General features: G+C 37.1%; 4 protein-coding genes across 4 annotated transcripts; all 4 read right to left on the bottom strand.

Annotated features, from left to right (window-relative positions):
• Positions 1–6,683: 6,683 nt before the first annotated feature.
• On the bottom strand, positions 6,684–8,861 carry LOC130720431 (2-methylene-furan-3-one reductase-like; the record flags this gene model as incomplete). The annotated part of the gene is made up of 3 exons (XM_057571080.1): positions 6,684–7,533; positions 7,767–8,078; positions 8,649–8,861. Coding segments are annotated over 3 exons (564 nt in total), but the record flags the coding sequence as incomplete, so codon positions are not given.
• A 1,375-nt stretch (positions 8,862–10,236) lies between these two features.
• Positions 10,237–13,730, bottom strand: LOC130729538 (2-methylene-furan-3-one reductase-like). Its single transcript, XM_057581320.1, has 4 exons — positions 13,453–13,730; positions 12,859–13,182; positions 10,994–11,153; positions 10,237–10,731 (listed from the first exon to the last, which is right to left on the bottom strand). The coding sequence occupies exons 1-4, from the start codon at positions 13,654–13,656 to the stop codon at positions 10,463–10,465; spliced, it is 957 nt and encodes a 318-aa protein (XP_057437303.1). The 5' UTR covers positions 13,657–13,730; the 3' UTR covers positions 10,237–10,462.
• Positions 13,731–16,162: 2,432 nt separating this feature from the next.
• Positions 16,163–18,819, bottom strand: LOC130729536 (2-methylene-furan-3-one reductase-like). The gene is made up of 4 exons (XM_057581317.1): positions 18,503–18,819; positions 17,676–17,999; positions 16,642–16,801; positions 16,163–16,561 (listed from the first exon to the last, which is right to left on the bottom strand). The coding sequence occupies exons 1-4, from the start codon at positions 18,704–18,706 to the stop codon at positions 16,296–16,298; spliced, it is 954 nt and encodes a 317-aa protein (XP_057437300.1). The 5' UTR covers positions 18,707–18,819; the 3' UTR covers positions 16,163–16,295.
• A 973-nt stretch (positions 18,820–19,792) lies between these two features.
• On the bottom strand, positions 19,793–22,857 carry LOC130729537 (CASP-like protein 4A1). Its single transcript, XM_057581319.1, has 3 exons — positions 22,143–22,857; positions 21,915–22,050; positions 19,793–20,689 (listed from the first exon to the last, which is right to left on the bottom strand). Exons 1-3 carry the CDS (start codon positions 22,733–22,735, stop codon positions 20,501–20,503), a joined length of 918 nt encoding a protein of 305 aa, XP_057437302.1. The 5' UTR covers positions 22,736–22,857; the 3' UTR covers positions 19,793–20,500.
• Positions 22,858–23,787: the final 930 nt, after the last annotated feature.

The following is a 23,787-nucleotide window of genomic DNA, read 5'->3' as shown; positions in this document are numbered from 1 at the left end:
AAAGACTCAGATTGTTGATGGAATCCAAAGCATTGAAATTTCAGCAAACAGCCATAACCCAGATCCATTAAGGAGGAAGAGGAAGCAACATGTAACACCCCGATTTCGGTGGCGTCACTTTAGTAACCAAAAAGAAACTTAAAGCGGAAAAACGTGAATATTTTTTTTTCGTCGATATAAGCAAGACTGAAAGAAATAAAACTCTAAAACGAAAGATAACAGAACTAATATATAATATAAATACAGTCCCCCGCTGTAAGTAGCAAACCACGTCACGAGTAAACCTCCAGTGACGGGAAGTAACAGAAGGTAACGCCCGTAGGCAAAATGTACAGACCAAAAGTAAAGGTTAAGTGTCCGCAACACAAACCTCAAAAATGAGAATGAGTTAGCCCAAACGGCCTAAAAGAAGACCTCCTAGCCCAACCAACTCTCTGTGATTCCCGTAGAGAAACCACACAAAAAGCTATCGGCGGGAAACTACCTTGTTCCCAAAAGAAAACATAACGGTCAGAGCTAAGACTCTACTCCTACACTAATCCCATCTCGAGGAGCTCACACCAGCACTAAAACCTACATGCTAGCATGATCGTCGTCCAAATCTGAATCCAGAACGACCTAGTCTATGTACACCATCCGTCCTCCTTTCGCGACCGCGATGCGCTCCTGTTCCAGCATCTCAACCCTAGTTCCCCCCAAAGGGTGAACCATCGTGAACCAGCCCGCCAAAAACATCTGACAAAGGGCATAGTCCGCCAAAGCACACACAGAAAACGCGAGGGTCAACTCCAAAGAATTATGTAAGTAATATCACCAATAGATACAAATAAGAGATTGGCCACTTAGGCTTATAGTTATAGATAACATCCTAGGGTTGCATATTCCATAATGAATGTAACGACAGTAATCATAGTTAACATGCATCAAATAGAATTAACAAGTATCAAACACACTCAGCAACAATGTCAGTATGCATGTTGCATGAAATGAAATGACGGTTAACCCAGTTAACCAAATGCATTCCGGAAAAAGGATGGGCATCAACGGATCAGCCCTAACACCAGCCACGGTGAGACCATTTCGGCCCGCGTGCCTCTTACACCACACAAAGGTAGCCAAATCAGCAGTGAACCCGAAGGTCTGCCATTTCGGTCTGCTACTAAGAGTCGCCTAATAGCGCTCTTACGCGGAAATCCGGGTCTTATGACCATTTTGGAATCCACCGAGGTCCGAAGTTCGTTTCGTGTTAATACCTCAAAATGTATGCATGAATGCAAAGTGATTAGCCAAACAACGTCTCCGACCTCACTCGACACGTCGCCACGTGTACTAGCTAACTTATTGTCTCTAAAAGCATACCCTAAGGTAATAGTCGATTTCTGCGACAAAATACAATTAATCATAAAATGAGTGCAACCACTCACGATAACTCTTCGAGTCATCAATGCTCCCACGAAATCTCACGCTTCAGTGGAGTCTTATACAATCACGAAGTCTCACGCTTCAGTGAAGTTTTATGCTCTCACGAGGTCTCACGCCTCAGTGAATTTACACACTTGCACGAAGTCTCACGCTTCAGTGAAGTTCCATGCTATTCACGAGGTCTCACGCCTCAGTGAAGATCCATGCTTTCCACGAGGTCTCACGCCTCAGTGAAGATTCTCGCTTTCCACGAGGTCTTACGCCTCAGTGAAGATTCTCGCTTTCACAAGGTCTCACGCCTCAGTGAAGCTTCTCGGCACATCCCTTGGATGGCTAAACAACTGCTCAAAGAGCGAAGGAGTATCAACATACTCAGAACTTATCAATTCTCTCAACACTTGGATCCGACGACACTTCTCGTTTTCCACAACTAAGATTTTAATCCTAAGCTTCCTTTCGAGTTTGTTATTATTATTTGAAGATTTAGAGGTTGTTTAATGTCTTATGAATTTTCCTTATAAAATAATTTCCATTTGGTCTTATCGCAAAACTTATGAGTTTAAGGATCTCCAAATCCCAAATAACTTTCAGAGAATGTCTCGATCCACTAAAACAATAACAAGGCCCGAATCTCATTCGTCCTATCAAACTTTCCCCAAAATCTCAAAATAAAATCGGTATGACATGCCCGCTATTCTCACTACTCAGAATCACAGATATCAGTGCAAGGACATAATTCAATCAGCACAACCAACAAACATGTCATATATCAACACATTCTAAAATAACCACATAGCACTTAGCATATAAAGCATGCATCACACATTCTAGATTACCCACTTAGCACGTACCATGTAATTCAATCTCAAAAACATTCAGTAGATGAATCATTTACATTGTCAGCCGAAGCCTCAGAAAACATTTTTCCAATCAAACACAAACAAGTGCGGAAACAGTAAATCAAGTCGAAGTATCGACACCTAAGCATTAACTAAGGATTCAGTGAGTAGCCCTCACCTGAAGATTCTCCAGGGTTCCCGTCTAGCGTTCCTTCACAATCGATGCCTTGCTCTTCAGGAAATTCCTCAAAATCACCTTTAGAGCAAAACCACAGAAATCAATCACAATGAGTCAGAAACTCAGCAAACAATACTCACTAAGGTTACACGAAGTAGTATATACTCCGAGGTACGATAATCTAGCGCGAAAGGGCAAGTTTTCGAAAAAGAAATTTTCCTCCTCCCCCCTTAGGGTGCTCGGCCACTATTGGTAATTAGGTGGGTCGATTTTTCTTCGATCAAACTTGGTTCCTAGGTTATTATTAGTCGTAACTAAGGGTATTCTAAACTCGGAAAAATTATCGGATCGAAAACTGTCGCAGGGGTATTTTGGTCATTATTTTAGCTCAGAATTTCAAAACTGAAATTTCGAAGAGCAAATTGGATGGGGACGTCACCAACGACGTTTATGACAACTAATCCTACTAGCACTAAGCTAAGGCGATAGTTTTCAGCCCAAAGGACGAAGCTTTGCCCCAAAATGGGTATTTTAAGCAGAATTGAAACTCGACGGTAGTTTTTCGAGAATCGGCGCAGTATTATTAGCTAAACATGCTCTTGGGCACGTAGGGAAGATGTTTAGAATCAAAAATGAAGTTATCAGGATAGTTTTGCAAAAACCTCAAAACTATGAGCACAGAAAGACATAGAGAAAAGTTACGGAAAAGACGATCAGAGGTAAGGATTAGCGACTATACCTCGATACCTTCAAGTAGCAACTGTTGAATCAACGATCAAGCAAGAAATGAAGAAAATCTCTTCTCCTCCTCCTCTTGTGAAGCTCGCGGGTTTGGGTGGGTTTTTGGGTGAGTTTTTGTGTTTTTTCTCATTTCTTGGCTATATATAGAGGTTGGAAAAACGCGGGAAAATGAAAGTTTCGCGATTCAGATTTTTCCGGCTTCATTCTCCGTGAATTCTAAGATAGGTTTTGGCGACATAAATCCAAAACTCAAAAGAGGTTTCCTTGTATTTTAGGTGACTAATGCAAAGTCGGTGTAAAACTATTTTACCCGATAAGTTACTTTTTGCATTGGATGTCGGAATAGAAAACTTCCTTCTGAAGAAAGATTGAAATCATCAAGAGAAATGGGTGTACGCGTGTAGAATCTTCATTTGAAGCTCCGAATAGAAAAAGTCTTCATTGTCGGTTGATTTTAGGGTTTTGAACTATCAGGGTTTTAGTTTCGGCAAACTTCCGAGGATTGGAATCGGACGTTCGTAGATCCTAGGGTTTCGCCTCGAAATGATTGTCGTATAAGGAATAAGAGAAGTTCTAACATTTCTCTGAAGATTTTTGGAATTAATTTCCATCGTGACTTTAAGTGAAAACTAGCTATTTACGAGGGTTTCTGCCCTAGGTTTAGGCGTATATCGATCGTGTTATACCTTTTATCGATTTTGATACAATCCTTAGACTTTTCCTGAACTTTCTCCTTCATAAATTTATTCCATTCGATAAACTCTTGTTCAGGTTTTTCCTTCACGATACGTCAAGCATAATCATAAATGGAAATCTCTTCCACTTATTCTAAGCTTAAAAACTTGGGTCTTACACAACACCCTCAACCCCAGAAAACGAATCTGCTTGTCTCTAGATCTAGCGATCCTCTCCTCCTTTTCCAAGCCCAAATCGTGAACAAGAGCCCACTTGCTTCCAAATCGCGAACCGAAATCCTTCGATCTGTTGCAAACCAGAACGGGAATCAGAGAGATCTTTTTGTTCGGAACTTGATTCCCACCAGAAATCAGAAACCCAACCCCTTTCCATCTCAACTTCAACATTGATTGTTTTCGAAAGTTGCGATCTTTACCATGGTCTGCACGCGAGATTCGGGGAGAAGAAGAGAAAGTTGCACCGGAACCAAAGGGTATGAATCAGTAAAAATAAGAGGAGTATAACCTCTTGCCAGACGAAGAGAAATTTGAGAATTTGGAAATTTTTATTTGCTGGTGTTGCTATTTTCTTTATTTTGATAATCTCTTCCTTCCGTGTTGTGATAATCTCATGAGTTGATGTAATATTGGAACTATATTGCTAATAGCGTGGTTAATGGGAAGAAAATCAAATCTGTTAAGGTGTGTTTTGTGTGATTGTGAATGAGATTTTGGTTTGTGATGTTTCAAAAAGGAGATGAAGATAAATGTTATCTTTTATGGGTTTTTGATTAAAAAAAGAAGATGATGAAGGAAGAGTCATGTTGTGTTGGGTTTTGGGTTTAATCTGAAATTTTTCTGGGTTTGAAATGGGTAAATGGAGTAAAGGGAAATGCAGATTTGGAGAAACTGGTTCTAGTGTTTGTGATCATCTTCAATTGATGGTTGATTTGAGATCTGAAATTGATGTTTGGGGTGGGGTTGAAGATTTTTTTGTTTGCTTCTGGGTTTTCTAGAGAAGAATATGAAGATGATGATGAAGGTTCTTTGAAGAAGATGAACATTCATCAATTTCTAGGTTTTTGTTTTATTTTCTTATTTTTTATTAATTTTTATCCCAGAATTCGTTAAATATTGGATGGAATTGGACGGAAAACCAATTTTGCAACCGGGTGTAAACGTTAGGGACGTTTTTTTGCTAATTTTAAAGTTTAGGGACGATTTTCGCAGGAAGGCTAAAGTTAGGGGACCAAAAGTGCAATTATGCCATATAATTAAGAGTAAATTTTGCCAAGACTAAATTCTAAACTATCTCAAAAGATTAATTTCTATGCACTGACAGTGTAAATAAGTTTTACAAATCATTCAATCACAACCCTCCATTTTGTTAGCTCATAATTAATTTTGAATTTAATGAATTTTAAAATAGGAAACGGAAGGATGTGATTGAATGAGTGTGTAAAACTTTTTACACTGTCAGTGCATAGAAATTAATCTCTCATCTCAAAATACTACACTCTACCCCATTCATGTTAGAGAAAATGGGAGGTGCATTGACACTGTAAACTTGTTTTACACATACACTCAATTGATTTCTTTTGGTACATCGGAAAGATAAATTAAACCCGCCAGGGATTGAACCCTGGACCTCCCCCACCCAACCCACATGTCCCCTAACTCTTACCACTTAAACTATCATTCGGGGACACTCAATTGATTTCTGCCACATCAACAATTTACTAATTAAAATTAAAAAATTTGTAACCACTTGGTCCTATGTGGCATAATGTGATTGGACGTTAGTGTAAAACTTTTTTTACACTGACGGTGCATATCCATTAATCTCTTCATGTTATGCAAGTGACATAATTTTAAATATTCTCTAAAAGAATATTCTTATGGATTTAGCCTTTTTAACCTTTATGGCTTTATTCGTCTTCTAATCTTTTTACTTAGTTTGTCCTTGCGGACTACTAGCACCATCATGATTCATAAGATGAATGGAGTGACATTTCACTTTTTTTAATTCCCTTTATGTGTTTGTTTTGGAACATGGATGACTTAACATTTTTAGTCATTGACATTCTTATTAAGTTTAAGCACAACCGGTTAGACATTTGTCAAGCCTCATAAAGAGACTTGTCATCTTGGACACGTCTCGTTAATGGATGCGAGCACTTCATCTATAACTACTGTCAGGTTCAAATCTATAATACCCAATGAAAACGAGATCTATTCTGATCCATAAACATAATTAGGTCCATCCGTCCATGAATGAGTTGTTTTCTCATCTCTTTCTTAATAAAGAAAGAGGAAGAAACATTAATTAAGAAAGAGATGAGAAGAGAGTGCAAGGTGTGACTTGGAAGAAAAAAAAACATTACAACTGTTATTTGTAAATTTTAATTTTAATGAGTTGTTTTCTTTTGGTTGGATCGGACTAATAATGATATGTTAGGTTTGTGCCACACAAAAATAATAATATTGCACCAATTTCATTTACATAATAGATCACTTCCATTATAAGATACTTCACATTTTTAATTGCTAACGAGTATCACATTGAGCACACAATTATAAAAGTTAGTCTAATAAATTACATTAGGACATTAAATTACTAAAATAATTCAACATTACATTTATTCAACTCCAAACTCATACATTCATCAATCTATTTCTCACTCTATATCTGTTTACACGGATTTTTGGTAAACAAATATCCTCTTAGTTCGACTATAGGAAGTTTAGATTTCAGGGTCCTTTTGAGAAAACGCTTTGCCAAAGTGTTGTGTGTACATGAATGTGTTTTCGACAATAACAAGCAGCTCAGATGAAACTGGAATTTATTGAATACGAGTCGATTACAAAACAGTCAAACAAACTAAAATAACATGAAAACTACATGAACTGCAGATTTCGACAAACAAACTGCACAGAAGAACTGGAAATCAACAAACTGAAATGCGGGGAAACTAAAGTGTTGGTTCTGCAACGTACTCCTTCATCATCACGTTTTGCTCCTTGAGTCTCATTGATGCGGACATTAGAGCTTTCTGGTGAATTTTTCAGAGTTTGAGTTGGGAACCCTCTTTCTGAATTGGATTCTCCTATTTATAGAGTTTCGTGTTCTGCGTGTTAGTGGGTCTGGTTTCTCCCACGATCTGATGCTTGCTCCGGAAGTTCTACGCATGGTGGTGGAGATCGTGTGCTTCAACTGCTCCAACCGTTTCCTGGCCATGTTTTCGACCATCGTGGGGGGAATTTGACTTGGTCAGTGTGGCACGTGTTACATGTGCCTGTGTTTAGCAGTAATTGTTGTTGTCGAGTTTTGCCGCCCCATTAACTTGGTGCAACTTCCTCTTCCTTTCTTTAGTCAGAATTCGACTTCCTCGAGAGTTTTGGGCTGAATGCGTTTTTCTTTCTTGGGCCAAAATATTGGGCCAACAATATCACAAACCTTGAAGCATTTTTCCAGCTGCTCGTTTTCAATTTTCATGGTATAGGATAGAAGACCACTTTCAAGCTGCTCTACGCATTTCCAAATAGGAAAAAGCTTCAACAGTTTGCGAAAACGGAAATGGGCTCTTGGGGTCGAGGACTGGCTTCACCTTGCCACTTTCCAAGTAAGGTTTGAGTTTTTCTAAGATAGCCCCATCAGGAGAGAGTTGGAACAAGATAGCTGGTGGAATTCCAGGAGGTATTATTGTTTACGACCACAAGTGCTTAATTAAATTGTTTACGTACTCGGACTCTGATTACATCCTAAAATTCAAGTGAGGCCTAATTCCAAAACCGAGAATTTTTCTATCTTATATCAAACCTTATTTAGTCAGATTTCTATGTTGTGGCACCTTAACAATGTTCATTAATCAACATTCAATGAGGTAATTAAGGCACAAATTAACACCATACCTGAATTATAAGTGTTCCAACTCCGCCGCTACCTCCTAAAACAAGGATAGATTGCCCAGCTGAAAACCCAATTCGCTCAAGGCCTTTATAAGCAGTCTCAATCGCCAAAGGAAGGCTAGCAGCTTCAACAAAGCTCAGATTCTGTGGCTTGTGAACCAAACCATTCTCTTCAGCAGTTGTGTTTGTGTACTCAGCCAACGAGCCAACATCCTTTGCCTCAACAAGACCATAAACCTCATCCCCTTCCTTAAATTCCTTAACTTCACTTCCTACTTTGACCACCACACCAGCAACATCATAGCCTGGAACAATCTTCAATCACCACTCACAATATTAGATGAATGTAGCATTTAATTATGAAGGCGTTGTGCAATTTATATTTTTAGGAGTGAATGTTGAATTCTGTCCCCTAAAGCATAGGGTCGGACAAGTTAGTATTTAGAAGAAGTCATTCTCGCAACCTCAAATTATATTAATTGTCGGTTAAGTTAGTCCTTACCAACATTTGACAGAATTAAAGACCGCGAGATTTCCTTCTTCTAAAAACTAAGTGTATGTAGATCATCGTTAGCAGAATTAGATTTGATCAGCTGGTCAGAATTGAATCTTGTAAATGAAAGTTAAAATTTCGTACCCGAAACGTGTACATGTACCCCTAAAGCATATGATTTATATTTGCATACATGTACTCGAAACAGTGATTTCTTTAAGGAAATTTCGTTTGGATAACTTTGATTAAAATTTTAGGGAATTGTCTTGAGGGAATTTCATTTGGACCATGCTTACAATTTCATAAATAAAATTGAGCATTTTCATTCTATTTTTAGCTAAAGATTAAGACTTAAGAGTCAAAGCACTTGTGAGAGAGATGTGGTGTCTTACTGGAAAAGGGGAATCACTGTCCTGGTAATGACCTTGAGTCTTTATGAAATCAATAGGATTAAGGGCAGCTGCAACAACCTTGATTAGTACCTGATCTGGTCTGGGTTTGGGAGTAGGCAAATTATTTTCGAACTTCAAAACATCTGAAGACTTGCCATGTTCAGAATAGATCCAAGCTTTTGCATGAGATGGTATTGTAGTAGCAGCAGGCGTTCAATAGAGAAAGGGAAATGCAAACACATCCATACAATGACACATTAAATATTAGGCTTAAATAAGTTTTTCGTCCCTAACCTTTACCAAATGCTTGGTATTGGTCCCTCGCCGGAGTAAAGGTGGGTTTTAGTCCCTAACCTTTGTCAAAATGTTTGGTTTTGGTCCCTCCGGAGCTCTGGGTCAACGCCGGAGCTCCGGTGGCCCATGTGGCATGACCACGTCAGTTTAATGAGGTCAGGTGGAATTTTTGTTTTTTAAATAACTCATAATTTTTTTTAGAAAAGTAAATTATTTTCTCTTTAAAGTTAATGAATAAATAATGTAACCAAGGACATTCTTGAGCTTGTTTTGAACACTTAAAACCCTTAAATCCCATAATTTAAAACTAAACCATCAAACTTAAATCCCAAATTAAATCTTCAGGATCTTCAACATCATATCCTCAAATCTAGAAAAACAAAATCCCAAACCCAGAAAATTTCTTTGTTCAGATGCAGATTCTAAGATGAAAGAGGGATATTGTGCCCTCTTCTCAAACCAGATCGAGGGTTTTGCCCAAAACCTTCAATCTAGAAATTGTTCGTCATCATCAACATCCCTCTCCCTAAAAAATATCTTCCTTTGCGATCTCGTTCTGGAAGAAAGGGGATGGGTCTTACTCGTCTTCTCTGGAGCCGCAAGTTCCAGTGAAGGTTCAGATCTGGGTTGGGGGAGGCGATTGATGGGGAAAACAGAGGGCGAAATAGAGTGTGGTCCAACGCATGAACAGCGCCAGGTCCGGTGGCCCACGATGGCGATGGCGGTATTCGCGACACGACACAGCGGTGAGTGTTTTGAGGCCATTTTGGTTTCGTGTTGTTTGATTTTTCTAGGATGTGATTTTTAAGGTTGTGGTTTCTGGGTTTGGGGGGGGGGGTTCTCGATGTGCTGAAGGAAAGCTCGGGAGAAGAAAAAGAAGCTTAGATTGTTCGAGAGATGAAAGAAAACGCTTTATGATCGCTTCTGGAAAAAAAAAATTCATTGTGGAATAAGATCAAGTTTTTGAATCTCTATCCTCTGTGTTGTTGAAGGGTTGCTGCAAAAAGAGGGCAAGAAATCGTGGGGTTGGAGCAGGACTGTTCTTCCAATATTCCTCTTCAATTTTGTGTTTATAATTTCTTTTTTTAAATTAATTAGGTTTTTTTAATTATAAAAAAAAAAACAAATTCCATGTCAGTTTATTAATCTCACGTGGCCATGCCACATGGGCCACCGGAGCTCCGGAGGGACCAAAACCAAACCTTTTGACAAAGGTTAGGGACTAATTAAAACTCACCTTTACTCCGGCAAGGGACCAATACCAAGCATTTGGTAAAGGTTAGGGACGAAAAACTTATTTAAGCCTAAATATTATTACCAAAAAGAAAAAATATAACACATTCAATTTAGCATACAACTCAACTACACTAGGAAGAGAACTTTATTTCACCGTATACCCTTCCTTGAAATGAAAACCAGGTACATTACTACATTTAAACCAAAGTATTTCTCACTCTTGAACACAAATCTTAAATCACAAACAACAACATAGATTATGATAGAACCACAATGGTTTATGTTCATGGTATGGGATGGATGACCACTTTTCCAACGGCTCTGTTAGTTTCCAGATAGGAAAATGCTTCAACAGTTTGGGAAAATGGAAAGGGACTCTTGGGATCAAGTATTGGCTTTACCTTGCCACTTTCCAAATACGGTTTTAGTTTCTCTAAGACAGCCCCATCAGATTTCAATATGTAATAGATTGCCGGTGGTGGAAGTGCAGGTGGTACTATTGTCACAAATTTGCCTCCTTCTTTCAAAGGCTTGAATGTCGTGTCAGCGTCCCCTGTTTTGTGTTATAAGAAAGGTAAATACTACATCTCGTAGAAAATATCATATCAACCTCATAAAATTCTCAAAGAAGATTATGGTATCAAAGTCTCTAAGAAAATTATGGTATCAAAGTCCAGGGATAAAAGTACTTATCGTTAGAATTCGGTTGGATATGTACCAAATGGAGCACTAGTTCAGTTTCAATAAGTAATATTAATGCTTATCTATTGCTTCTACAACTTAAAAATTATGGGTTAGAAGTGCAAAAGTCTTACCAACTGCATCAAACACCACATCAAACTTTTCAGGCAGGTTTTCAACGTTCTCCTTTGTATAATCAATAGGCATGTCAGCTCCTAACTTCCTCAACAGCTCCAGCTTCCCAGTGCTAGATGTAGCTGCTACCTTAGATGCGCCAAAAACATGCTTGGCAAGCTACATCAACAAGGCATTATCAATTATAATCACTTATATATATCATGAAATATTATATCAGTATTCAAACTATTAAGATTTTGAGATTTTTTGTGTGGTCCCCATGGTATTTTAGCAACTGGGAAAAATAATTTTATTTGTAAATTGAATATGTTACGGTCTCTCATAACAAACAATTTTAGTTTTGTACATAACTCAAGTGTACTTGTGATAGCTGTTGGTGTACAATTTACTGACTGGTTTGTAATACTGATAATTTTAGCATAAGAGTACAATATATTAAAATAACAATGAAAAAAAAATAACAAAGCTCGTATTGAAATATTTTCACACAACTTCAAATTAGTATAAACATAATGATCATATACTAATAATTTATTTGAGTTCAAAAAAAAAATTTATTATCGTAAATATTTATATGTTATTTTCTTAATTTAAAAACAAAAACAAGTCAATATCTCCCTTTCCCTCTAAAATCTCAATCACAAGTAACCCCTAAATAATGTTTTATTGGTACTGGATACAAGACAAATCAAATAATTGCTCTTTTAACATAGTATATGGGTCACCTTCAGAAAACATAGTATATGGCCATATGGGTCTCTTTCAAAAACAAAAATAAATAAATTGTATGTGGGTCTTTCGAAAATAAAAAACGTTAATTGTATATGGGGGAAGGTAATATTCGTGGCGGAAAGGGGCGAGGGGGCGGCCACCTACTATAAAGAGATATTTCCTTTTATATCTATTTTTTATTTATTGGTATCTGATATCAGTAGCATTTCAATAAATCTGAGATATTTTAAACCATCAAGTACCATTTAGGCTATTCATATCAGTATCTATTTTTGTATTTATGAGAGTAACTTTTGAGTTTTTTTTATTGTCTAAATAACTCATGATAAAGTTTGGGTTAAATAACCCACCATTCAATCACATTGGAGATAAATGAGTTGAAAATAAATTAATAAATAAAATATAAAAATTTCAACTCATTTATCTGCAATGTGATTGAATGGTGGGTTATTTAACCCAAACTTTATTATGGGTCATTTAGAAAACATTTTTTTTTAAATCTTTTGAGTTCATTCACACTCTCATTTAACTATAAATGGAATAAAGATATAGAAAAAAGACATATAAAGAATAGAGAAAGAAAATAATAAATATAAATAGATGATATAATTGAAAGACAAAAGATAACTAAATAAAAAATAAATATAAAAATGTAGTAGAAGTGCAAATAAATCATAATACACTTAATATCCAATTTAAAATTTAAGTAAGTGAAGCATGAGTGTGTATGACTTCACTATTTTGACCACTCCTAAAAATAGATGTTTACTTCAATCTCACCTGTTTTTTATATATTGTTCTTCTCCTTCAATTATACCGCATATCAAATCTTATTCTTCATTTCTTTTCTTTTTTTCATATTTCTTTTATTTTATTACATCTTCACTCTTTGTAGAGTGTGTACGAAACAATATTTGTGAATACAAATATGCTAGCAATACCCTCTTTAATAATCTTTTTCCAACAATCTTTTATTGATTTTGTTGAAATTCATGAGACTACACTACAAATTTAATGGATGCACATACATTTTATCCAATCAATTAAAAGTGTTGAACAGTGGGTGTTGGTATCATTCCTAAAAACAAAATACTTGGTCACTACTCACTAGCTAGTATCACATTGTTACCTGAATAACGTGGGTTCCAACTCCACCAGCACCTCCAAGCACAAGAATAGATTTCCCAGCAGAAAACCCAGCACGCTCAAGGCCTTCATAAGCAGTCTCAATTGCTAAAGGAAGACTAGCTGCCTCAACAAAGCTCAGATTCTTAGGCTTGTGAGCCAACAATTTCTCTTCTACAGCTGTATACTCTGCCAATGAACCAACAACCTTTGGATACTCCAGAGCATTCTCATTGATATCACCATAAACTTCATCTCCAACTTTAAATTTCTTCACTTCACTTCCAACCTTAACCACCACTCCAGCAACATCATACCCTGGAGCTGTCTGAAAAGAAACCACCATAGATAAAATTATGTCACAAAATACATGAAAAAAAAAGAAATCAAGAAAAAGAAGCAATATGGAAAGCCAAAATGGTTCGTGTACATTAATATTTTTTTTAATACTAGAGACACCGGCAATTTATGATAAACTGCAAAACTTTTATACTATGTAGACCGCCACAAACTGCAAGTGTCGCTGATTTAAAAAAAATGGTGTACACAAATCGGCTCGGCGCGCTATGGAAAAGTGGAGAATTGAAAATTAACTTACGGGTAAAGGGGAATCTGTGTCCTTAAACAAAGCTTCCATTCTCTTATAATCAATGGGATTAAGGGCTGCAGCAACGACCTTGATGAGGACATGATCCTCCTTCAACTCAGGTAAAGGCACGTTTGGATCGAACTTAAGAATATCAGTGCTCTTGCCGTATTCTGAGTAGGTCCATGCTTTGATGTGAGTGGGTATTGCTGCCATGCTTGAAAAGAGTGAAGAATTGAAGAGAGAGAGAAATAAGAGATGAAGAATTGAAGAGTGAGTGTCTTGGTAAAGTAGTACTATTAGTCCGACAATAAAATAACTTCATTATTGAATTCATGCATTTGGACAGGATATAATTTTTTAACCACTTCATTTACACCTATTTTTATTTTTATTTCTCTCATTTTATTATTAGGGCGACCCAACACTAAATTAGGCATAAAACCAACTTTAAAGTGAGACGTTTTTTTTGGGCATTTTTAACTTAGTATTAATGCTTGGTTTTTTTGGGCTTTTTTATTAAGTAAAAAAAAAATTGAGGTCTTTTTTCTTTAGTAATTTTTTTTTTCAGGAGATCTAAAACTCTTGTTTGAGTGGCTTTACTCTTGGGCCGGCCCTGCTTATCATCAATCATATCTCATACTTTATCTCATACTTTCTCTCTTACTTTTTTTTTTCTTAAATCTCTTCTATTCCACTTCTTCCATCTTAAAAAGAGGTGTATAAGTAACATTACTCAATTTCTTTATTGTGCGGTGTGCAGTTCAAGCTTTACAATTTGAGGAGAAACAGTCCGGATACAGAGACGTAGGCCTTTTGAACATCTAGTCAACATCATCGTTTGTGGTATGTTTTCTTGGCTACCACTGGCCATAAACTTTATAAAGAAAGATAACGTGATACTTGCGATCTGAAAACACCTCGAGTTACTTATGAATCTTATGGACCTTTTCTTATTATTAGAAGAATAATGTTGTCTTCACACCCCTCTTTAAAGTGGAAAGAGGTGGAGGAAGGAATGTAAGACGGGACATCTGTGGAGTGATCTAAACATAAGAGTTCTCCACCAACAAATAGATCTAAAATAGACGATACAATATAATAATTTAGAAAGTCTAACTCAACCATAAGAGCTAGTTTTTAAGTTGAGTTGAGTTAGGCCTCATGATGTCGCTGATAACAGGCACGAATTCAGCGAAAAGATGTCATGTGCCATGTGAAGAAAATGCTCATTTGTGACTAAAGTGTTGGGGTTGATTGCAATGTAAGTCTCACATTGCTAATGAAGGAGAAAAAAAGATCAAGTTATACATCTTGGAGAAGTCCCACATCGCTTAGATTAGTGAGGGGTGGGAGGGTCCAAGACTATATATAGGGATCTCAAGCTCCTTGTTTCAACACACCAAAACACCAAAGATGTAGCACCTGAAAACACTTTAAGTTTATATTTGTGTTTTCTTTTTCTCTTATGCTCTTGGTTTAGAGCATTGTGAGATATAGTTCAAATATTTACTTTGGAGAGTGTGGGTGTACTGGGGTCATGGAGTGGTTGAGAGTGAAGTCTATGTGTTGTAACAATTTTCACATAGTGTTTATTTTCTGGTTGTCGGTTTTGACAACGGCCGTGGTTTTTTCTCCGATTTTGGAGTTTTCACGTTATATTCTTGTGTTGTTGATTGCGCTCCTGGTTTATTTTACTTCTTCAGGTGTGTTATTTCCTAACATAAACTAATAACACTTGTCTCCGAAAGGACATGATTCAGCATGACACGACCAATGAAATAGCGGTTCTTGGGCAAGGTTGAGTGGGGGGAGGACTGTTGTTGTTTTGTGCCAATATAAGATCTTAGCTATGTGGCTGTGATCTTTTTACATTTGCTTTATCATTGTACTATGTCTTTAGATTGATTATTTCTACTTTCAATGTTTGGTGTCTATGTATTATGGGTTGTAGTACCCTTTACTTCCTTTTAATACAAGTTTGACTTATAAAAAAAAATATTGAAGCAAGTCAAATCAAACTAAGTGTTGGTGTAGAAAATGTTCACACGGGTATGAAAAATCCAGGACAGGAAGCACACATCAAATTGGCAAGAGATCATGAAGTCATTAAATAAGCACAACGACAACCAAGCTCTTCGGCACAGACAAAATATATGGATCAACACTTCATAAATAAATGGGGTTGAATGTTGACCAATGGAACTCAACTGCTCAACAAATTGATGTTATATTTTCAAATAATAATAATTGATGTGTTACATAGCAGTGGGACCAAAGAATCCATAGTGCTTTAAGCAATGGGATCCAAGTGAATTTTTGCTCGTATGGACTTTTGCAGAGAATTGTTCAATTCTTAAGCTTTGTACTCAATCCTTTAACCTTGAGGATAAGGTGAATGTTCACAGTGGAAGTATTGGTAGGTAATTGTAAGTGAGGGTTAGTTAGCATAACAATTAGCCAGTAAGTTTGTTATAGAGTGTGTGAGGAGTGACTATAAATGAGAGGGTGAGGAGAATAAGTGGGACATCTAGATTGTAATGGGTATTTGCAGAGAGTTCTCTGGTCTCTCAAATACCAGAGAATTTGTGTAGTTTAGTAGCATTCTTTGAATTAAAATGCAGTCTTTGTTCCTTGCTCATCATTGATACCTATCACATGTTCTTGCAGCAGTTTTTAATTAATCAGAACATACAAACTATATATTACATTTACCAGACAATTGCAACCACACTAGAAAGAGATTTTTATTGACAATACAAGAATGTTTACCAAAGTATTTCTCACTCTTAACCACAATTATTAAATCACAAACAGCTGCATTATAGATTAGAATAAAATTAAAGTGGTCAAGTTCATGGTATGGGATGGATGACTACTTTTCCAGTGGCTCTGCCTGTTTCCAGATATGAAAATGCTTCCACAGTTTGCGAAAATGGAAACGGGCTCTTGGGATCAAGTATTGGCTTTACCTTGCCGCTTTCCAAGAAAGGTCTCAGTTTCTCTAAGACAGCCCCATCAGAAGTGAGCACGAAAAAGATTGCTGGTGGAAGTCCAGGTGGTACTATTGTCACAACTTTGCCTCCTTCTTTTAGAACCTTGAATGCACTCTCAGTCTGACCTGTTTTCAATTTCAAGAAAACAAGTTTTAGAAAGCATTATACCAACCTTCTCAAAGCAAAATATGGATCAAATTCTTACCCACTGTATCATACACAACATCAAACTTTTCAGGAAGGTCTTCAAAGTTCTCCTTTGTATAATCAATAGGCGTGTCAGCTCCCAACTTCCTCAACAATTCTAGTTTCCCAGTGCTGGATGTAGCTGCAATCTTAGATGCGCCATAAACATGCTTTGCCAGCTGCATCAATAAGTCATTATCAACTATACTTGACATGAAATATCAATTAGGATGTTTAAGCTATTGTACTCTGATTTCTACCTATAACTTATGCGAGTCAAAAAATATAAATTATGCAAAACAAAATACTAATAGAGAACGGTATAGGAAAATGTAAGCAGTCATGAAGTGCTGGGATAGTTAATTGACTTCAAACGATGTTGTTGATATAATATAACTCAACTACAAACAGCAAATTCCACAGAACAGAAGAGTAAATAAATAAGGGGTTGTCTAAATCACTACAAGTAAATATGAGGGAAAATCACTCTAGCCTTACGTGGCCCAGTAATATTTTTGACATGAGTCATGAGCTGGAATTTCCTAAGACACATGTCAAAATATTACTGGGTTACCTAGGTTAGGGTGATTTTACCTCATATTTAGGTGATTTAGATAACCCAATAAATAAATGTTGTGAGTAATGAATATTGCATTGTGTTAAGCAACTTAAGTTTATTTTAATTGAACATTTGAACTTCATTATCAAAATATTTTAATATAAATTAAAATTTGACAGATTGTGAATATAAAACCCATGCAATAATTGCTCTCTTAAGTCTTAGCATTATGGTGGAAGGTCATACTCATACTGTTTCAAGGTCATATTTTAGTGGCTGAGGTTTTAAGGGGTGGGTGACAAACATGGTCCCCAAACTTAAAATTTCCTCATTAATTAGTACAAAAGAGACAAATCAAAAGAGTGGGAGTGTCATGATGTATACTTACTTTTATATCAAAAATAGTAACTTTTGCTCTGATTATGTATTTTCTAATTTTGAGTGCATTAATCAATCATTATTTTATCCCCTCAAACTCAAAAGAATATTGATACCTGAATAATGAGGGTTCCAACTCCACCAGCACCTCCAAGCACAAGTATAGATTTCCCAGCAGAAAAGCCAGCTAATTCAAGGCCATTATAAGCAGTCTCAATTGTCAAAGGAAGGCTAGCAGCCTCAGCAAAGCTCAGATTCTGCGGTTTGTGTGACAACAGTTTCTCTTCTGCAGCTGTATACTCAGCCAATGAACCAACCACCTTTGGATATACCATAGCTTGCTCATTGATATCACCATAAACTTCATCCCCAACCTTAAATTTCTTCACCTCACTCCCCACCTTAACCACCACTCCAGCAACATCGTACCCTGGAGCAGTCTAAAGAAACCACCACAGAGAAAATTAAATAATAAAAATCATGGAAACCTTAAGGAAAAAGAAAAAGGAAAAAAAAGAGTTGCTTAAAACTCAGTTCTACTTTGTTAAAAGTAATTCTATTGAATCAATTCTTCTAGGCTAAAATCAATTCTAACTAGTTGAAGATATTTGGGCGTACCAAGTAATATTGAGTTCATGGGCCATAGATTGAATCGACTTGCCACAACAATTATAGTTGCTTCTACGTTAGACATAATTAATTCTGATTTTACAACTGAATTTCATAACATTATCCTATCAAACAATATTTTTTTTATAAATGTATGCAAACATAAATGATATCACAATATAAAAATGATATCACAATATGAAACTATAATTTATATACCATGTTGTATGTTGACACGTTGACTTCGACGTAGATTCAGGTTGAAGTCATTGGAAATTCAAATGCATACTCCAACGGTAAAACCATTTGGCAAAGTAGGGAATGAATGACTTACTGGTAAAGGGGAATCTGAGGCCTTAAACGCCCCTTCCATTCTCTTGTAATCAATGGGATTAAGGGATGCAGCAGCAACCTTGATGAGGACTTGATCCTCCTTCAACTCAGGTAAAGGCAAGTTGGGATCAAACTTGAGAACATCAACGCTCTTGCCATGTTCTGAGTAGGCCCAGGCTTTGATGTGAGTGGGTATTGCAGCCATGCTTGAAGAGCTTGTGGAAATGAATTGGGTTTCAAGAGTGAAGTCAAGTGAGAAAGAGTAATTGAGAGCAGGAAGAGTATCAGATGAAGCGTTGAACAGTGAGACTTGTGGTAAAGTAGTGGTTTGAGAATAAAATAAACTTCTTTATTGAACTCTTGCATCACGTGTTGGGATAACGACAAAAGGAAAGATGCTTGTCGGATATAATTTTCTTTTAAAAGTTAGTGGGGTGTACTGTTCAGGTTCAATTTCATAAATGGAAAAACTTTAAAAAATTGTACTCTTCAATAAGTTTACTTAAGTCAAATCAAATTTTAGAAATTCAAGTTAAACGTATCCATACCAGGGGTGTATGTAGTCATGTTTATAGGGAATGTGCAATCTTAACACTCTCAGGCTTAGTACTGATGTGAAGATGACAAACTTTTGTGTCAAGAGTGTCTCATCTACTTGGCAAGCGACTCCACAATCAGGCGAGCGACTTAACACTCGGGCAAACGACTCCCTATCTGGCAAGCGAACTTTCAATCCAGTCATCTCACATTAAGCAAGCCATCAGTCATGATCTCTTCATCCCGCGGGCAACCTCTTCCATACGTGAGTGGTCTTGCATTGTTTATGTATATTAGATGTCTCTTTTGATGATTCATGTATTCTTCACGCCATGTTGGCAATTTGTTTATTCTGCACATCCGGTTGGCAATTTATTATGCTTTGGGCCCAAATTAACTTGAGTCTATGAGAGGTTTAGAATTAGGCTTACACTCTTATTCCTATAAAAGAGATATGATTCTCTTGTAATTGAATGTTCATCATTATAGTGAAATAGCTAGGTTTATGTCTCCTTTGGGATTGGGAGGCCTATTAGATCAGGCCATGGTTCATTCATGTACAAGTATCTTCTTTTCTCACCATTTTCTCTTACTCGTCTTTTTTTCTTCTCAATTTCTCTCTTCTTACTTTCTCTCAAACCAAGAAAAGCATAAATGCATACCACATTAACTATAATATCCAAAAAATATTTACATAAGTATATAATGATAACCCAATAACTGAAATGACACATCAATTATACAAGCCATGAAATGTTATACTGTGCCGAGATAAATAGAATTCTTTTTAAAAGAATATTCAAGTCAGGTGTACATTAAGTGCTAAAGGAGAGCTCAAAGTGAAAATGAGCCAAGAAAACACAAGACATCAAACTAGACTCACTTGCATTCACAATGACATCTCCCTCAAGTGTGAGTCACATCAACATTACACTATTTTCCCCCTCGGGGGAAACAATCCAAAAACCACTCATGGTTGTCATCATCGACTCTAATACCACTTGTTAGGAGGTAGGGGGGACCCAGAGTAAGAGAACTTGCACCAATGAGCCAACATTGAAGACCATCTAGAGAATCGGACACCACATCTTATGGCATCAGCTACATGGGTCACATATTTTATTCTTAACTAATGTGGGCACTAGACTCACTTGCATTCATAACAATTATCCTTCAAATCTACTTGAGAAACATCACCAACCTCACCCAGTCACCCCAAGTCAATCCATCTCTTGTGAAGAAAGCATGCTACATATCTTATTAAATACTTAAGTACAAAGACATGCTAGTTCAACAACTTGTAAATAATCCGATTTGGATCTATACAATATAAAATGGACACAAGCATGATTAAATTTTCCCTTCTCTGTACAAAGTGAGTCCTCTTTCGGAAAGTTCAGGGCACTTTCCAATCCAGAACCACATAAGATTTTACACATCTCACTCACAATATTCATATAAACTATCTAAACCTACAGATGATAGAACCTGAGACAAGAGAGGCCAAGGCAAAGGCCGCAAAAGCAACGAAGGATAAAGCCACGGAAGCATTTGCCATGTAAGGGAACTTGTCCTCACCCCAATTGGACTGCCAGTCATAGGCTCTAGTGGCAGCCGATGATGATGCTGACATTAGAAGGTATGTCAAGATCTGCAATTGAAAACAAGCAATCAAGCAGCAGGTTAGGACATTAGCATGAAACAGGAGCCCATGCCTTTTACAGAACATAAAATGCATGGGGGAGAGTACCAAGCTTATATTCAAGGATTAGAAGTTCAATGCAGTATGGAGTAGATGGGGAGCATATACTCAGCCTTCAACATCGTTTTGTTATATTCATATTATATGATGATTATATAATATGAATATTTACACAAGCTTTTCACAACTCTATATCCTCAAAAATTATAGAGACTTATGAATTATACATTCAAACATTTCAGTTTTCAGGCATCAGATTCCCTTTCTTTCATATTTATCATAAAAAGTGAAATATTATCAAACCAGCGAGTTAGATTAATGTTCCATCCATATGTTACATAGCATTGGGAATTATAAATTATTACCCATTGAACCAATCATAAACAAATAAACGATTTAACTGGAGATGGCAAATTGGCAAGTACCATTACCGATAACTTAAAAAGTAGAGCACTGATGTCAAAGAAAAAAAAAGGTAGAGCACTGGCCTGAATGACTTTGCCACTAGACTTATGTCAATGACCATACCATATGATAACTATTGTTTCAGAAAAGGCTTTACAGCATAGAACCAAGTTCAAGAAAGGAAAAGATAATCAAATTTATAACAGAAACGGGAGTAAAAAGAAATCGCAAAGGTGTTTCTATACCTGAATCTTTTGCCACTGAAGAACTTTAGTTTCACAAACCAAAGAAAGGATAGCAGCACACATTTTTTAACACACTTTTTCACATTCATTTATTTTTTAAAAAAGTTAACACACTTTTTAAAAGTAATCAATCTGGTACTAATATTTAAAATAAAAACCAATTATAAAGTATATCAAAGAGAGTATGTTGTTTGTATTTATGTTGGTTTCTAACACCTAAGTCCTAAACTTGAGGTTTTGCTCCTTTGCCATAAAGCCAGAGATTCATTTGAAGAAATAGAAATTGCAGCTATTAATCAATTCAATTATTGTATAAGTGTGTAGGCTAGAATTTTCATTGTTGATTTTTGAATTAGTAATTTCCTTTTCTGTGGTCCCCCTATAGAACTATTCACCATGAATCACAAGCAGCAATCAATACAACAAAAAATTTCTGAAATGCCCAAATAAAGAACCAAGTGGGATTGAACATTTTTGAATTGAAACAGTGTTCTTAAACTAAGAGAAGACAGAACATAGTTTACCTGATCAAGTGCAAAACTGAAATAAACCCTTAACCGGTGCTCCACTACGTGCTTTCCTGTGCTCAAGTACAGCCCCAAATCACAAATCTGCAACCCAGAATACACAAACCCAATCACATTCACTGCCATGCTATACCTGCAAAATCACACACACCACCATTAACAAAATTGCAGGCAATTCAATTTCACATAAAGAATTGATCTCAATTCTCAAAACAAAAACAATACCTGAATTCCTTGTATGAATAAAACGAATCTTGAGCCCAACCCTTTTTCTTATCAGAAGCCAACACTGAGCAAGACACCAAACAGAACACAAAAGCAGTGACTCTAAAACCCATCAAAACCTTGCTCAACAGAGTAACTTTCTTCGAACTCAACAAACTCGTCACATCTGGCCTCATTCGGCGGTTACCGGTGTCTTGTTCAACGTCTTTGACACCGACGAAACCCTCTTCGGCGGGGGGATCTACTTTCGTGACCACCTTCGGCTCCACCTGGAAGCGGTGAGCGACCACGACGGGCGAGGGGAAGTGGGTGTGGCTGATTTGAGGGGTTTCGTGAGTGGGGGAGCAGTGGTCATCGGAAATCGATGAATCGGGCTGCGGCGGGGAGAATTCGCCGTGGCCGTCGGAAATTGGGGAGTCGGAGAGGGAGTGGAGTGGTGGTGAAGGGGATTTGCTGGTGGTTCGGTGGGAAGGAGAGTGGAAACTGGTGGATGGTGATGGTTCAGAAACTGGGTGGTGCTGAAAGTGATTCTCCTTGTTCATGTTGTTGTTTTGCTCTGAGTGTTTTTCTTCTTCTTCTGAATCCTTATTCATTGTGTGTTGTGTGCTTCTGTTGCTTTTTCTTCACTACCCCCAGTGGCAGTGGTTTTCACTTCACAGAGTTTCTAAGTTTGAAGATTGGTGATGTACTTAGCTCACTTATCCTGTTTTAGATTTTCCCCATTTTGACTGCAGGAACTAAAATAATGATTAATACTGTTTTATAGTGTTGTGAATTAAATTAATTTCTTAAAAGTTGTTTTTTTATTATTTTGATTAATAATTAAAAGTATTGTTTTCACTTTTTCTTTATTTTAGTTCCAACATTACTATAAGTTGATTTCTAATGTTGTAAAATCCAAGGCTCTTTGTTCTCGTGGGGTGTCCGCGGATCTTAGGAGAAGTTTCATGGCAGTTTGCCCTATTCCCTTTGAACGAGACCTAGGGTTTCCCTTGGCCAGTGGACGTGCATCTCATAATAGGTTCAAGTTCTTAATTGATCAAGTGTCTCGTAGGCTAACTTCTTGGAAAACTCGTTTGTTAAATACCGCTGGTCGTATTTGCTTAGCACAATATGTTCTTGTTGCCATACCTACGTACACTATGGTCAAACCGGAACACAGAGATCTCCAACGGATACCTGGTCTTGGATTTAGAAATTGAAGGCTCTCGAGAAGGTGCGAGTGTTTGTGTTATTGCTCTCCCATGGTGTGATCCAGGTCAACACCATAGATTCTGATGCAACCTCGCGAGCTCTCCTGCTTGTCCACAGGGCTTTCATCATCTCGAGGATGGGCTCCATTGTTTGCGAGACTGTTCGTTCTCCTGGGAAGTGTGGTCTCGTTTGAATGCTTTGACTTGGCCTTGTTTTGCAACAGGCTCAGTTACTGATTGGGTTCGTAATCAGGCTTAGGGGCTCTTACTACCTTATTTGTAGCGGCTGTCTAGGGACTTTGGCAGTGGCGGAATATACAGTGCTTAGAGACAACGATTGGACTGTCGATACAACGTTGCGTTGGATACTTCAGGAGAGTAAGGAGTATGATTTATGGTTGGGCAAACAGATTAGTTTGGAGGTTGAGGAGAGAACGGTGTGTTGGCAGCTG

The sequence above is a fragment of the Lotus japonicus genome, chromosome 1 (genome assembly GCF_012489685.1).
Source record: "Lotus japonicus ecotype B-129 chromosome 1, LjGifu_v1.2".
NCBI lineage: Eukaryota > Viridiplantae > Streptophyta > Magnoliopsida > Fabales > Fabaceae > Lotus > Lotus japonicus.
Note: the sequence above shows the minus strand (reverse complement) of the source record. Positions and strands in the feature narration are given on the sequence as shown.